General features: G+C 33.6%; 1 protein-coding gene across 1 annotated transcript; it reads right to left on the reverse strand.

Annotated features, from left to right (window-relative positions):
- Positions 1-9,935: 9,935 nt before the first annotated feature.
- Positions 9,936-16,426, reverse strand: LOC21386114 (acyl-CoA-binding domain-containing protein 4; the record flags this gene model as incomplete). Its single annotated transcript, XM_010105060.2, has 15 exons — positions 9,936-10,436; positions 11,065-11,124; positions 11,231-11,386; positions 11,941-12,126; positions 12,228-12,311; positions 12,450-12,538; positions 12,785-12,899; positions 13,016-13,142; positions 13,557-13,696; positions 13,942-14,003; positions 14,594-14,660; positions 15,222-15,323; positions 15,603-15,680; positions 15,765-15,959; positions 16,355-16,426. Coding segments are annotated over 15 exons (1,722 nt in total), but the record flags the coding sequence as incomplete, so codon positions are not given.
- Between the last annotated feature and the right edge of the window lie 85 nt (positions 16,427-16,511).

Consider the following 16,511-nt stretch of genomic DNA (forward strand, 5'->3'; position numbering starts at 1 on the left):
AAAAAACAATTTAATGGTGTTAAAAAAGGCTATATGGATTTTGCTTGGATTAGAACAAAACTAATTTGCATAAGATACTCGTATGCTTTTATACATAGATTATATGCTAAAGAGAAATTGTACGTAGCTAATGATAGAGTAAATGATCCATTTATAAAGATTTCAAATATAAGGCATGTTAAAAATGAATATACAAAATTACTTATATTTCTTTTTCCTTTCTCCCCCGTCTCTGTTGGAATATTTTTATGTGGAGTTCCATAATTACAATAATTCACTCTATTATGAATCAAAGCATCTCATGGACAATTGTATTAATGTCAATTAACGAATGCATACATGTTAAATATCGGTCCATAATAGGATAGACACTCGGTTTATTAACTAACTTAAGATATATAGACTCCCTCTATATCACTATATTTGGTCAGCCAATTGGACCAAATACCTCTTTAATTTTATGTTGTTAAAATAAGCCCAATATGCACGCTTGATTTCGTAAGAGCTGCACACCTTTTTGTCCTTGGGGTGGCGGTCATGGGCAATTTGTGTGCGAGGTGTTGGAATATTTTTATGTGGATCCATAATCATAATAATTCACTATGTAATTAATTAAACCATCTTATGGATAACTGTGTTAATGTGAATTCATTAATGCATGTATGTTAAATATTAGTCTGTAATAGGATGAAAACTTATTTTATTGACTCGCTTGAGTCATATGAACTCACTCTCTCTAAATATTTGGTCAGTCCATTGGGCCAAATTTCCTCTCTATCAATAATTTTGGTTGAGGCCCAACAAGGCCCAATTGCCTAAGGTTGCAGCACCAAGCTAGAGGGGAAAAATTTTCCCCTGCCGTGTATGTGTGTGCTTGTGGGAGTGGAGATAGGCATAGGAGAAATAGTTCAAAACTCCTCCAAGCTCTCATGATTTTCTCAGCTTCCTTGAACGGGTTCCGGCCACCAAAACGACGTTATTCCGCTACCGAGTGGAGGAGGTAATCCTAAAACCATTAGATTTTCTATATGCTTTAAAATCTAATTTGATAATGTATTTTTGGGTTCAATGTTTTGATCTCATTTATGAGTATTGAGAACCCATTAATTTCTAACAAATGGTATCAGAGCATATCTTATTGGATTTGAGGCTGTAGTTTTTTCTTTTTCTTGAGCTTGCTGTGGGTTTTTTTTTCTTTTTGAGTGAAATTGATGTTTAAAAACCAAAGAGAATGAAATTTGGAGCAAAACCCATCTAAGAACGTTAAAAATCGACCATTGGAGCTCAGTTTTCTGGCGGGTCGGGTCACATATCTGATCGTGTCCGATTTGGAGTTTTCAAAGCTCAGGGAAGCTTGAAACAACATGTCGTTTTTCATCCTTGTGGAAAAATGACATGCCGTTTGAAGGAAGAATTGTTGTTGTCATTTGAGTGAAACGACATGTCATTTTCAGCAAGCCCAAAACGACATGTCGTTTTCTATAAGCCCAAAATGACGTCGTTTTTGGGGACCAAAAAAAAAATTTCCGTACAAACACATTCGGTTTTGAGCGTTGTTTTCGCCGTTGCGCTTCATTTTTCATTTCCTACCCATTTGATTTATTTTGAGTTTGGACCACCATAAAATCATGTTTTTAATATTTTAATATTATTGATTGTATATTTTTGTGGGTGGCTAATTCTCACAACTTTCAAACAAATTTTTCTTGGGCGTTTCGTATACAATTTGTTTGATGATTAATGCCATAAAATTTATATTATGTAGTTATTATTATATGGCATATGTAATTGTGAGAATTTGACAATAGTAAATGTTTATGTACTCGCCTGTCGTGAGTCTAAATATGTCAAATTGTCTCAGTTATTATGTTACGGAGCTCTCCCATAAAATTTAACATTTCCTTTCTTTAAAAAAAAGGGCATTGGGATACACACACTCCTTACATTGATGCACATGAGCTGCCAGAAAATATTTTTATTTAAATATTTGTCTATTGTAATGATTTTCATATGTTTTCTAGGTAGTTTTAAATCTCACTATTTTGACACCTAAAATTTTGGGGCATATTTGTTACTCTATATTATATGACCATATTTTATTTGTTCTCCCACATAATTTGATATTTTGGTAAATAAAATTTAGACATATAATATGGATGTTTGTTCAAATTTTAGAATGCCCATTTTGTGTTTAATGTTTTAATGTTTCTAGGTAGTTTTAATTATCACTATTTTGAGACCTAAAATTTTGGGGCATGTTTGTTACTCCATATTATATGGTCATATTTTATTTGTCCTCCCACATAATTTGATATTTTGATAAATAAAATTTAGACATATAATATGGATGTTTGTTCAAATTTTAGAATGCCCATTTTGTGTTTAATGTTTTAATGCCTAATTATTTATACAGGCATACATGGTCTCTTTTGTGTTAAAGTGAGAATGAAAATTTTAATTAGAAGCTCATGTGCTATTATAAAGCTTAAGCTATAAGTTTATCCATAATTTATTTATTATTGCTATCATTATAATTTGATATCTTGTTTTATGTGAGTATCATGTGTTTTGATTATGCTATCCAAGTGGGAGAAAATTAGAAACATTTTTTCTTAGATTAGCATAATCACTGACTCACATACTATTATCAAATAATAAATTGTGGGATTATATGGATAAACTTAATTTGTTGATTATGTTCTGAAAGTCTAATCGGGTAATGAAATTATCCTATCGATAGTTTTATTGCTTGGTAGGATGCTCGAGTCTTGTTGGAGCTTAAACTTGTTATCTTTATCCATGTTTCGGCTATTCGTATTATTCTTTGACATTTTTGGCTATATGAGTATCATGTTTTTTAGATTATGCAGTCCAATTGGGAGAATATTGTGAATGTTTATGTGTGGACTTGCATAATCACTAAACTCATATTATGATCAAATAATATATTAGAGTGTTAAGGATAAAGGTAAGTATTTACCATATTGCCAAAATCCATACGGGCAATTAAATTATGCTATCAATAATTAATTGTTTTGTAGGATGCTTAGACCGGTGAAGAAAGTTTGTTGGATGTCATGAACCGCATAATCTTTACTACTCTATCAGTGGTGAATTGATGCATTTGGTTGTGATGTTTGATGAATTATCTGTTGGTAACTGAATCGAATTCGGATGCGGAAGTGTGGCGGGGAGGCGGATCTTGTATAACAAAAATTTCATAAAACTTTTGAGATACTCTATAGATTATATTAATTTATGCATGAATAAATTAATCACATTAATTTATATATATCAAGAACTCAATCAGGAAAAATACCTGGAAGCCGACTCGGATGATAACTTGAGTTCTTTGTCCACGAACAGTTCTTACTCCAAGCTTTGTGTTTAGAAAACCAACGTTGATTCCTTGATTCCACGTAGATGTGTGTGTGGGCACACGTGAGACAAAATAGGTTTCAATAACACTCGAATTTCCACAAACACCAACGCATGCACGATGTGGAATTTTTTGGGAGAAAAAATTTTTCCTCTCTTTTCCTTGGAGAAAATTCGGCCACCACTCAATTAGGGCTGAATATTATTTTTTTTTTAAATTGTCATATTTAAAGAGTAGAAGTCAAACTTCAAAATAGAATCAAATCTCTATTTCCTATTTGAATTTGGAACAAAAAATCCCTTCTACCTTATCCTCTAGTGGCCGGCCATGATAGGGATTTTCTCTCTTGTGTGTGGCGCCAAAAAACAGATAGGGAAGGAAGAGAAATCATCCATTATCCTGTAGTCTAATTTTAATTCAAATTCAAATTCGAATTTAGGTCAAACTTAAATTAATTTGAATTCTAAATTGAACAACTTATCAAATAAGTTCAAAAGGATAAATTTAAATTATGTTCACAATTCAAATTCAAATTTAAATAATTACATTATTTAAATCATAATTAATTCTCAATTAATTATTTTTTGAGTATTTAATTTTAGAATTCTGTAATTCTAAAATTCCCATTTTACCCTTTGTGCTGGTAGAATTACAAGGACGACGTGGGGACTAATGGACCTATAATCCCGAGCTCCAATAAAATTAATAATTAATTAAACACTTTAATTAATTAATTAATTATATTAATTTCAATAGTTACTCCACTATAAACTTGGAATTGAACTCTCGAAATTATAGACATTAATTACTTCGAAACTACAAAGTGTCCATTTGATATAGTCATTACATATAGATCAATCTTCCATAAATAATTCATAATTAGAGTTAGGTAGAATTCGTTAACCTCTCTAATTATATCCGCATCCTTGAGTACCATTGATTCTCTAATGGATAGTGATTCATAAAATACATGCATGAACCAGAGCGCTCTTACTAATCCAAGTACCGAATCAACACTCAAGAGAATTATTTATCTACTTCTTTCTCAAGAAGGAATGGATTCCATCTCGTATAATAACATTCCCAGCTACCTATTTCATCATGTCTCCAAAATACAAGTAATAGGATTTAGGGTCTCAAAATCCGTACCGAGTAAATCAAAAGACATAAATCCATAAATATGAGTTTGTTAAGAACTCAAGATTAAGATCATCCTATATATGACCATCGGTAGACTCAATTATCTATACTTAACAGAAATTATTAGAAATTCATATTGTGTCTGTGTCTATGTTCCACATAATCTTATTATGCGTAATACACTCATTAAATATCTCACCATATTAACAGTGCGGATAGCACCGTTCCATTCTAAATGGGAATGGCATGTATTAATAATGTTTTAATTAAAGATTCTGAACTTTAATTAAATTCATTATGAACAATGTTTTTTATTATTATCCTTAAACACTATCCTCTTGTATATAACACTTATATACTATGTTTAAGGTTACATAAATAATAACAGAATTTTCATTTGATATTCATAAAGTATTCATAAATATATGCACATAAAATGATGAATAAACTCTTTTATTAATTAAATAACAAATATCCTATTACATCTTATGCTTCTAGGACACTATTCTCAACATTATCCTTACCTGTGAAAGAGTTCTATTCTTGCTCAACGGACTCTAGCACACAATGATCGTATTGGCTTGGATCATTGGGAAGGCTACGTAAAGGGCAAATTACTTTTTTTTTTTACATGCCTATTGTTAGTTGCCCTTGTTGTTTTCTTTAGCCTTGAGCAATCATTGCATCTCTGATATCTTGACATTAAATGGGACAAGCCATTATATATGGTCTGAATCTCTTTATGAATCTGTTAATGATGAAATGGACATAGCCTTGAGAATGGATGTGTTTTCTAGCTCCACTAATATGTTGAGAAACTCTATGATGAGTGGGAGTGTATGGATTACACCTAGGCAGTAGTGTCTCAATTTTAGGATGAGACTGTCACTAAAATTAGCTTTATGCAGAATGCTGTTGAGAAATGCATATGTGTAAGATTAGTGGGAGCAGTTGCATGTTTTTGTTTTTTTATAACGGTGACAACTTGCTCGCGCATAATGATTTTGGCCTGTTGATTGAGACAAATAGCATGTTGCCTAGTTACTTTGGTATGAGAATCTTAAAAAAGCCTCTTATGTTCTAGGCATGTAGATTCTCCATGACAAGGATAAGTGCATTTTCTAGTCGTCTCAGAGAACCTATATTGTTCTTGTTTCGAACAGGTTCAGTATGCATTCTTGTTTTCCTAGTAAGCATTGTTAGTTGAAGTGACAAACTCTCAAAGGTGTAATGTCCTTATGGTGAAGTAAGAGAAATCATATGAAATTGTCCCTTATGCTTATGTGTTTAGCAGCCTCATGTATGCTCAAGTATGCACACGTCTTATTATTGTGTTTGTTGTTGACGTGCAGATTCAGTACTTCAGTGATTGTTGTTATTATTATTGAATTAACTGGGAATGAAGTACCATATACTTGTGTATCGGTGAACCAACACTTTTGTTGTAATTGGATCTCGTGCTAATTATGCAAGCTGCTTAAATGATAAAAGGAGGAGCTACTTTGTTGAAAAGTGTCAAATAGACACTCATAGCGTCCTTGACTGTGATGCGGAGTATGTGGCGTATCATGAGGCTATTTGTGTGATGTAATTGTGGAACCTTATTTTAGCACTAGCAGTAGTTCACTATATTTTTGGACTGGCTGAAACTGTGTTGTAAAAGTTTCATAATAGTACATTTCTCTTATAACACTAGGAGCATTGTTCGCTCAAGCATAATGATGGTGTGTTCTATTTTTGTAAAGAGAAATTGTAAAATGCCTTATTGTTATTGAAAACACGCCTATAAACAACATGTTGGCAGTTACACCAAAGGCTTACCTATTAGGTGTTTTAAGAAATGCATCCCACTCGGGACTGTAAGGAGCTTGTAGTTGTATTGAGTTCGTGGGAGTTTACTGCCATTTTTGTGTGACATGTTGTTATTTATAAGGATTGCTTATGCCCCAAATAATACATGCATATTCATGAATCTGTCACTTTATATGTGATGTTGTGTTGACACACTTTTTAGTTGGCAAAATGACGAGTTGAAAAGAGACATCTGGTTATTAGTCTCTATCATTGTTTTTGATCCATATATTAAAGTTGTCGTCATGCTTTGATGAATCTCTAGCACCAGATTATGTATAATAATTGTATCCTATCGATACGTTATTATACATGATTGTTTTGGCCTTGTGTTTATTATGTGAGATTCTTAGTTGATGTTTATACTGTGATGAGTGAATGTTTATTGTATGATTATGTCGTCCAAAAGGGAGACTGTTGGAATATTTTTATGTGGACTTCCATAATCATAATAATTCACTCTGTAATTATTTAAAGCATCTTATAGACAACTGTATTAATGTGAATTAATTAATGCATGTATGTTAAATATTAATCTATAATGAGATAAAAACTTATTTTATTAACTCACTTAAGGCATTTAAACTCTCTCTCTTTAAATATTTGGTCAGTCAATTGGACTAAATTTTGGACTAAATTTTATCACTATCAATAATTTTGGTTGAGGCCCAACAAGGCCCAATTGGCTAAGGTTGCAGCACAAAACCAGAGGGGAAAATTTTTTCCCCTGCCGTGTATGTGTGCGCCCGTGGGAGTGGAGAGAGGTTGAGGAGAGAAGAGTTCAAAACTCCTCCAAGCTCTCATGATTTTCTCAGCCTTCTTGAACTGATTCCGGCCACCAAAACGACATTAATCTGCTACCGAGTGAAGGAGGTAATCCTAAAACCATTAGATTTTCTATATGCTTCAAAATCCAATTTGATAATGTATTTTTTGGTTTAATGTTTTGATCTCATTTATGAGTATTGAGAACCCATTAATTTCTAACACGAGGGTCTAACAGTTTTGAATAGAGGGAGAGAGAGAGGAGTTCAAGTGAACCTCTTGCCACTCTTTCTTGTTTTGAAGCTTCTCATTAATTCCGGCAGGCTATTGGCGTTTTCAGGCGACTGTAGGCAACACTTTTATGCTGCCTATCGGAGGAGGTAAATATTTTTCCCATAAAAATGTATGCCTAAACCCCAAATAAGTATGGTATTTTCAAATTTATGATTAAATTATTGTTTTGATCTTGTTTAAACTATATTGAGACCAATTAATTTTAGCAATCTCCCCCTTCCCTAACAGCCATAGGCGCCATTGGCTCATCGCTCTGATGAGCTTGGTAGCAAGCTAGTCTGCCATTTTGATTAGGGCTTCGCAACAGTGATTCGAGAGCTTGCAAAGGATCAATGCTCGCCGTTAGATGCACGAGAATTGGTCAAAACAATTAAGAGAGAAGATTATTTCTATTTTAATATAGAAATTATTGGGAATAATATATTTTTAAAAGTAAATACCATATTTATTTAAGCCTCGCCGTTAGATGCACAAGAATTGGTCAAAACAATTAAGAGAGAAGATTATTTCTTTTTTAATATAGAAATTATTGGGAATAATATATTTTTAAAAGTAAATACCATATTTATTTAAGCAACTGGTAGAAAACAGCGTTATTGAAATTTTTATCTGTGTTATTCTAATTTTTACTCTTGTTTGATTTTGTGTTCTTTTCCTTTTCTCTAGTTTTTTCATCTTTCCCAAGTTTCTGTCATTACTTTTAGTAATTTAATATCATAGCAAATCCCCCGAGTTTCCTCGTAACTTTGGATATTTCCCTCTTTCTCCTTTTTCTGATTTGGGGTGCCTAGGATGTTTATATTAAGGTCTAACGTTCAATTTTCTAAATTTATGAGCGGAACATAATTTTACTTCTTGAATAAGCAATTAATTTTTTTTTCTTGCTTTCTTTAAGATTTAACAAATAATATTTTTAATAAGCTTAGTAATGAGTTGATTCACCGAATATTTATCCACATTTACTTAACAAATGCATAATTTGTCAAGAATTATCAGTATTTAAATTGTAAATACAAAATTTGTGAATTGTTACCAGATAGTTATCAACTTTTACATAATAAATGCACGATTTATTAATATTTAAAAACTAATCGTCCTTAGGGTTTCTTTTTTTCCTTCTCAACTTTGTGTCACCTTTGTTGTAGGTTTCAAAGGGTAGAAGTCCGGTATCACCTTTGGGTGGTGCTCTGGACCCCTAGCTCCGTACGCGGGTGACTAGATGCAGTGGATTCGACTTTTCCAGTGAAATTCTGACGGCGTCTTGTTTTGGAATTCTCAGACTTCAAGTGTACATACGTCATTCTAATGGGTCATTAACATTGCCTAGTATTATTTGTTTCTTTGTTTAAATGAAAATTTTCCCTTAAAAAAACTAATCGTCTTTGCATATACTAAGAGAATAATATTGGTAAGAAGATGGTGAATTTACAAAAGTTGGGAATGATAATGGGCTCTATCGACTGCTTTTTTTTTAATTCTGCTTTTGTTTTTGATTTTTTTAATGATGGCGATATCATCAAGGGGCTTGAATTTGTATTCTTTAAGTTATTGATTATTTGAAAAAATGACAAGTCACGAGTTAGGATAAAAATTAAGGCCGACTTATTTAAAACCTTTGTTAGTAGTTAGTTATATATCCATATTTGCACCTTACTCGGATTGAAAAGATAAGATCTCAATCTAAGAACCTGTTCTAGAATTGTACATCCTCTGGAAAGAAGTTACATGATGATTGATGAAGAGTATCAGATACATTTAACAAACTTTCAAAATGCAAACCAATTCAAAGAATAAAAAAGAGAGCACAAGCTTCTTTTGAAATTATTTTCTACATATCTTGAATATAACTATTGTTATGTATTAGCATACACACATATATTGACATATAGATATAGACATATGGCTTATTTGGAATAGTTTTCTAGATCATGCAGCACAAAAATAGATCCATAATCTATTTACTCGAGTATTTTAGAAGACCTTCCATAAAAAGTCAAAGCTTTCAATAATGAGCTCCTCAAAATCGACATTTTAAAAGGGTTGTTTTGCACTTCTCCCTTTAAAATATTAGAATCTACATCAACTTAATTATTGAATGAAATTTTCACGTTTAAAAAAAATGCTATTCTAAAAGACAGCCATAATGTTTTCATTTTCTTTCTTCTGCTGCAAAAAACGGCTTAAGCATGCGAAACAGGCTTACAAAAATTGAAGGTGAATATAAGTCATTTTGATCTAAGTTGGAATATATTTAAAAAAGGAAAAATTGGGGGTGGCTTATTATATTACGGCAATTACAAAACTAATTTAACAATAATGCCTTAACGGCGAAACAGATAGACATTCAGGAAAAAAAAAAAAAAAAAAAAAAAAAAAAAAAAAAAAGAATGAAAAAAAAACCTTAAAGGGGAAAAAAAAAAAAAAATAAAAAAAAAAAAAAAAAAAAAAAAAAAAAAAAAAAAGAGGCTACAGGAAAAGCAAAATAAAGGAAGGATTAATAATGCTTTAAATTGTAGCCGTGAATGCATTTACAACCAATAATATCTACTCTCACTCGATATATTCATCTTGGATACAACCTCAAATATATTTTGGTGACAAATCAAAGAAAAACATCTCACTAACAAATAAAGACTACAGTAAATGTATTCATGCCAAAAAGTAGAAACCCAAAATGGTTGCCCGTCTAACCAATAAGAACCTCATATCTTATTCTATCCAGCAAAAAGAACTTTGTTAAGTATACAAAAATATTTGGTAAAAAAATGGATAAATGAGAACCATATCTAGCAACCGCTATTCCTTTAGGTTAATACTTTCAGGCATCGTCCTCTTGTCGGTCAGGAGGTGTTCCTGCAAGCCAACCCCACACGCCACTGGAACCCTGCCTCTGTTTGGCACTCAGAGCTGCTTGTTCGGATGCTGCCTTTTGTCGCTGGAGAAGTTCAAGTTCCTTCTGTAAAGTCTCCATTGTTTGGAGTTTCTGTCGAAGCTCCGCAAGTTCAACCTGCGGGTTTCAAAAGTAATTAGCAGAGGATTCATCTTTTTCTTGTGTTGTGCTTTTCGTTGTCATATTGCATGAAAAATGCAAATATTTGACGTACCTATCAGCTCCTAGCAAATTGACCAAAGTATTGGTTTCTAACCATTTAAACGACACGACATCCATCATCACTTTGAAAAATTTAGTTACCTCTCTAAGTGAATAGCCAGCTTATTGGCCTTCAATTAATCCCTTCCATCATCACTTTGCAAAATTTAGTTACCTCTCTAAGTGAATAGCCAGCTTATTGGCCTTCAATTAATCCCTTCCATCATCACTTTGCAAAATTTAGTTACCTCTCTAAGTGAATAGCCAGCTTATAGGCCTTCAATTAATCCCTTTATAGCATCTTCACCCATGGAATTGATCATGAGCTACTTTAAACATATTTTGTGTTAGATCCCCCACTATGAGGTGAGCATTTTTATGTGAAGGCAATTGCCGGTAAGAGAATCCAAGTGATGACACAAAAATAATTATTCACACAACTGATGAAATCAATCATGACGATAAAACTCTTCAAGTTTATTGAATAAAGAAATATATGCTTGGACAGTTATTTATGGGAAAAATCATCAAAATGAGTTGATACCTCAAGTTTGAAACATCTCGATTGCTCAGCTGCTAACTGACCACGGACAGATTGAAGCTCCTACGATGAAAAACCGTGTATATATTAGAAGGAATCATCTGAGAAGAAAAGAAGGAAACACTTCCAGATCCATTCCTTCTTGAAAAGACGGCTGATATCAAGGTACCTTGTACAGGTCAGTGTTACGAGTCTCAGCTTCCGCCAAGTCCTGCTTTAGTTGCAACAACTGCATTTTCTCCTTGTTCAGTGATGATTCCAATTCTTCTTTCTCAGCCCTGAGGGATGCTAAAACATGCTCGCTGCTTTTCTCACCTTTGGATCTCTGCATAGAATTAAATGTTAAGAGTGCAAACTATTAACCCGTGTGTCCAATAGGGTAGGAGAGCAAGAAACATGAAAATCAAGTAGCATAAGATCCAAGATTTTAACTGAACACGGACAGTTTTAAGTTGTACAAAAACAATTTCAAAGGTATACATAAGCAATTTGCCAATTTTTATCATATTCCTTAAAGACTGAACTAGCGCACTCAACATGCATGACCATTAAAATCTCTGTTTCTGTATTTCCAGAATACGAGTGTGACTTGTTATTGTAATTGATCCGACAGATAGTAAAGAAAGTAGGTTGTCATCTCGCTAGAGATGGTTTTACCTCGTCAAATGTCTACCAAGAATGTTAAGATAAATAAAACAAATACATAAAACAACGAATCCAAATTATAAACAAACAAATACAAGTGTTTATTCATTTTATTCATACATACATACATAAAACAAAGCAAGACACTCCATCAAATATTGCAGATAGCAGATATTTTGTAAGCATATTTCAAAAGGACTACAATGAAAGACCAAAATTATCAATGGTACAAGCCGTGGGGTCTGAGTCCCCATTGTCCACAATTTCCCTTGTCTTTCCATCTTGGCCAGCTTCCAACTCAGATTCCAAATCTCTAGTAGCGTTTGTAGCATTTTGCACAGCAGAAACACTCTCAGGCACAGGAGTTTCTATCATCTTTGATTGTAAGGTTGACTTGTGACTTGGTTTCAGAACATTAACCTAAACAAAACAGGGGGAAAAACAGAAAGGGCGGGGAAAAGAAAATAAGATTAAGAAACAACATACTAAAAGCTACAAATCTATATAAATTCTATTCTCACCTCATTGCTGTAACGTCCATTATATCCTCCAAAAGATACAAGTATATCTTCACCATTGTAAGAGCCTACGACCACACTCAAGCCCTGAAAAGGACACAATCACATAACTAATTTGAATCTCTCACTACGTTTTGTCCGTTTGAATTGCAACGAAATGCATACTTAGTGAACATTAATTGCAGAAATTCTGGTAGACTGCAGAAGTTCTTCAAAGTAAAATACCTCACTAGCAATAGGTACACGCCCTTGAACAGTAGTTACTACTGACCACACGAGCGTAGACATGTTAAGAACAACAGTTTCTGAGACTCCTGCAATGAATCAACAGGAGGAGATGAGTAGCCAATCAGAAATATTAGTCTTTTCATTTCCTAATTGACTTCGATGCTGACTATCAGAGGAGTTTTAGCCCTCCTCACACACAGAGACAGGTAGAGAAAGAGATCCCAAATCTCTGATAAGTGTTCTATCCCTCCTAGAAGGTAACAATCTAGAACTAGGGAGTCTGCATCAAAAGCTCTGCATTGAATCAATGTATTTCAAATATCTACACATACCACTTTTATTGTCACCACCTCCAACAATGAACCAATTCTCCCCAACGGTCACACCCGCATGTCCAGCCCTAGGAGTTGGAATGTCACCCTGTTGCGTGGGTCTTGACCATTCCATCTACGCAGTCAAAAATATATTGACAAATTAAGTTTTGTTTGAAAAAGAAAAGTGGCAAACAGAAGAGAGTAAAATCTTAATAAGAAAAGAAGACTAGAATAGAGTAATCATCTTACAGCTTGCAAATCAAGGACATGCAGATCATTGAAGCAAGTTGCATGGGAACCTCCACCAAAGATAAGGAGGTAGCGCTCAGCATGAACTGCAGCGGCATGATCAGACCTTGGGGAAGGAGGAACGCCCCTATAACATCAAAAACATAAATTACACAAAAATGATTACACCGCAATTGTCAAACAACTATCATACATTTGTTGTAAAAGAAAACTTGAAGTAAAAGTGTTAAAAAATAGAAAAAGAAATAAAGACGCCCGCTCCCATTTATGCCTGCGTTTTGCTTCAGAGGACTCCTTTCTCTCCTCTGCCTTGCTTATTTAATTAATAAATATTTTTCTTATTGAAGAATACAACCATGAGGAAGGAACAAACTAAGACTAAAGCACAGTAACATTTTGCAACCAAGGAATTATGTTCCTACTTCGTATGGCTGCTCAGCCAAATAAATCTTAATTATATTTGAGCAACAGAAAATGCAATCAAAAAAGGAATAACAAAAAAGAAAAGAGTTCATCCTGAAACTATTGTAAATGATCTTACACAGCATCAATCTCATCCCAGGTCATTGTTTCTAAGTCAAGAATATGCAGATCATTTAAGAGAGTTCTCTTTGCATCTTGTCCTCCAAAAATTACCAAGCTAGTTCCAACGAGGGTGACTGATTGACCTCCACGTGATACCTGTCAAGCATCAATGGGAGTATGTGATTTTAGAAATTTTCTGCACATAAGTTTGCATTATGCAGCTTTTTCAAACCATATCATGGCTAAATCAATCCTAACAAAGAACGTCTAATTAAATACAAAACTACAGTGAATAATTTCTTAGATTTTGTATCGCAGATGCATTCTGGTTCACAGAATAGTATACAGTACGTGTCACATGCACTTGTGCACAAAGACAGAAGCAGTTAAGGAAAGTATACCGGTGGTTTCCCATACGTCTTTAAGGCCGACCAACTGCTAGTCTGTAGATCAAATGCCTTCACTGTCATGAAAAAGCAGGGAGAAAAATAGTAAAGCATCAGAGAAAGGTAAATGACTAGGCAACGTAGGGAGAAAGATTTGACTCACTTTTATGAGAAGCATAACAATGTAAGAAAAATTGCATCAAAGACTACTGTTCGAATTATACAAAAATAATTGCAATAATAAGAAGCCTAATTGAAATAGTACTTCTGTGAGTACAGATCGCTACAAGCGAAGGGTGCCATACTCCCAGTTTGCCACTTATTACAACACATCTATAAAGCACTGTTCACATAGCACCCGGTGAATTGCATAACAAGTTCACTAATTTTATGTAGAAAACAGGACTTTTCTCGAATGTAAAGCTTCATCCTGACTAATATCTTATGATGACAGGAAGACCACAAACAATGTGATCGGAATAATTGGTGCATTGATATCCTTATGCTTGTATCTAAAAGCAACACATAATATGCAACACACATTTCTATTTCAGAATGTATAAAAATGACAATTCACATTCATTATGTAAAAGTTAAAGACAAGAAAACCCAGAAGCTTTAAAATAATTAGATGACACAATATGACTAAAACAATAATAATTCTAACCCTGTATAGTTTCAGAGGGATCCTTTGTATGTCCAGCAACTGACAGAAGCTTATTCTCCCAAGGTATCTACAGAAACAAATGAATAATGCGAAAAAAAAAAAAAGAGAGTAAATAAATGAGGAAAACTTCAACAGAAGCAGAATTGTGAAGGAAGCTTAATTTCACAAGTCTAATAAAGAAAACAAAATGTCCCAAAATTCATATCCAGCAACTGACAGAAGCTTATTGTCCCAAGGTATCGATAGAAACAAATGAATAATGCAAAAAAAAAAAGAAGAAAGAGAGTAAATAAATGAGGAAAACTTCAACAGAAGCAGAAGCAGAAGCAGAATTGTGAAGGAAGCTTAATTTCACAAGTCTAATAAAGAAAACAAAATGTCCCAAAATTCATATCCAGCAACTGACAGAAGCTTATTGTCCCAAGGTATCGATAGAAACAAATGAATAATGCAAAAAAAAAAAAAAAGGTAAATAAATGGGGAAAACTTCAACAGAAGCAGAAGCAGAATTGTGAAGGAAGCTTAATTTCACAAGTCTAATAAAGAAAACAAAATGTCCCAAAATTCATATCAGCTACAGAACCTTGCTTACAGAAGTATGAAAAATACAAAAACGCTTTATACTAACCAAGGAATGACCAGCACATGGGACTACTGTTACTGGAGATGGTGAGTCAGACCCAGCTTTGACCTCAATTCTTGACCAGCTCCAAGTTCTAAAATCTAGTACCTATATTATCGTTTGTCAAATTAGCGACATAACAAATTATCCTAACAAAATGCAAAAGCGCCAATTATAAGAGGGCACATAAAGAGCTTATATTTCGTATAGAGCCAATATCTAAAGGCCCTCTATCAAAAGGAAAAAGGGAAAAAAAAATAAAAGAAAGAAGGAAAAAATGGACATTTACATGGTAAGGTTTGACAAAAATAGATGCACGTTCCATATATTAGACTACACAAGATGATGCGTGTCCGTGTATGTATGCATGTACAAATATTTGCTTACAGGTAGATCATTAAGGTAACGACCATTGTGGTTTCCACCATATATATACATCTTGTCTTGTACAATTGCCGCTCCGTGCTGAAAAATGAAAACCATTTGTTCAAAAACAAGACGAAGATTTAGAAGGTCAAATATTAAAGAGTAACATTCCTTTGCCCATACCTCATATCGTGCCTTTGGACGTTGACCAGATATAGGAGGTAATATCCATTGATCATAGACGGCAATAGTATCAAGTCCTTCTGAAATGGCATCTTTTTCTAAAGATTCATCTGGATTCCCATTTTCAGCTGAAAAAGTCTTTGTCTCAGGATAAGAGCTCCCATTCTCAACAACCGGCTCAGGTTTTGAATTATGCTACAACCACACCACACCACACCACACCACAATTACATAACCAATATTATGCTATTGTTTAGCCTCACAAGGTATCTTAAGAAAACAAACGAAAGATGCTCAAATATCAATTAAAGGACGTGGAAAGTAGCAATAGAAGAAGAAATAGAATCAGAAACAAAAGCTAACTTCCAGAAGTAGAGACCATGCATAAATCTTCCTAAGAAGTTTCCACAAACCAATCATTGAATCCGCATACTTAAATACCTGACTATTCTAAGTCATATGAGTTGACATGGTAGCAGCATGTAAGAGTTCTATGAGTACTTTGTCCTTTTTTTAACATTACAATACCTATTTTCTGAAGAGATTAAGAGAGAAACAACAATATTAATTGATAATAAAGCAATGCTCACGTTCATCTGTGCATCATTTCCAGGTTCTGCAATGAAATTTGATGCTCTTGAATACCAACCAGGATCTTCCTCCTATATGCACAAAAAAAAAAAAAAGAAAAAAAAAACAAAACAATAAAATCAGCAGAAGGTTTATCACATGGGACAATGTGAGAGA

Source organism: Morus notabilis, unplaced genomic scaffold, assembly GCF_000414095.1.
Source record: "Morus notabilis unplaced genomic scaffold, ASM41409v2 Scaffold1182, whole genome shotgun sequence".
Lineage (NCBI taxonomy): Eukaryota > Viridiplantae > Streptophyta > Magnoliopsida > Rosales > Moraceae > Morus > Morus notabilis.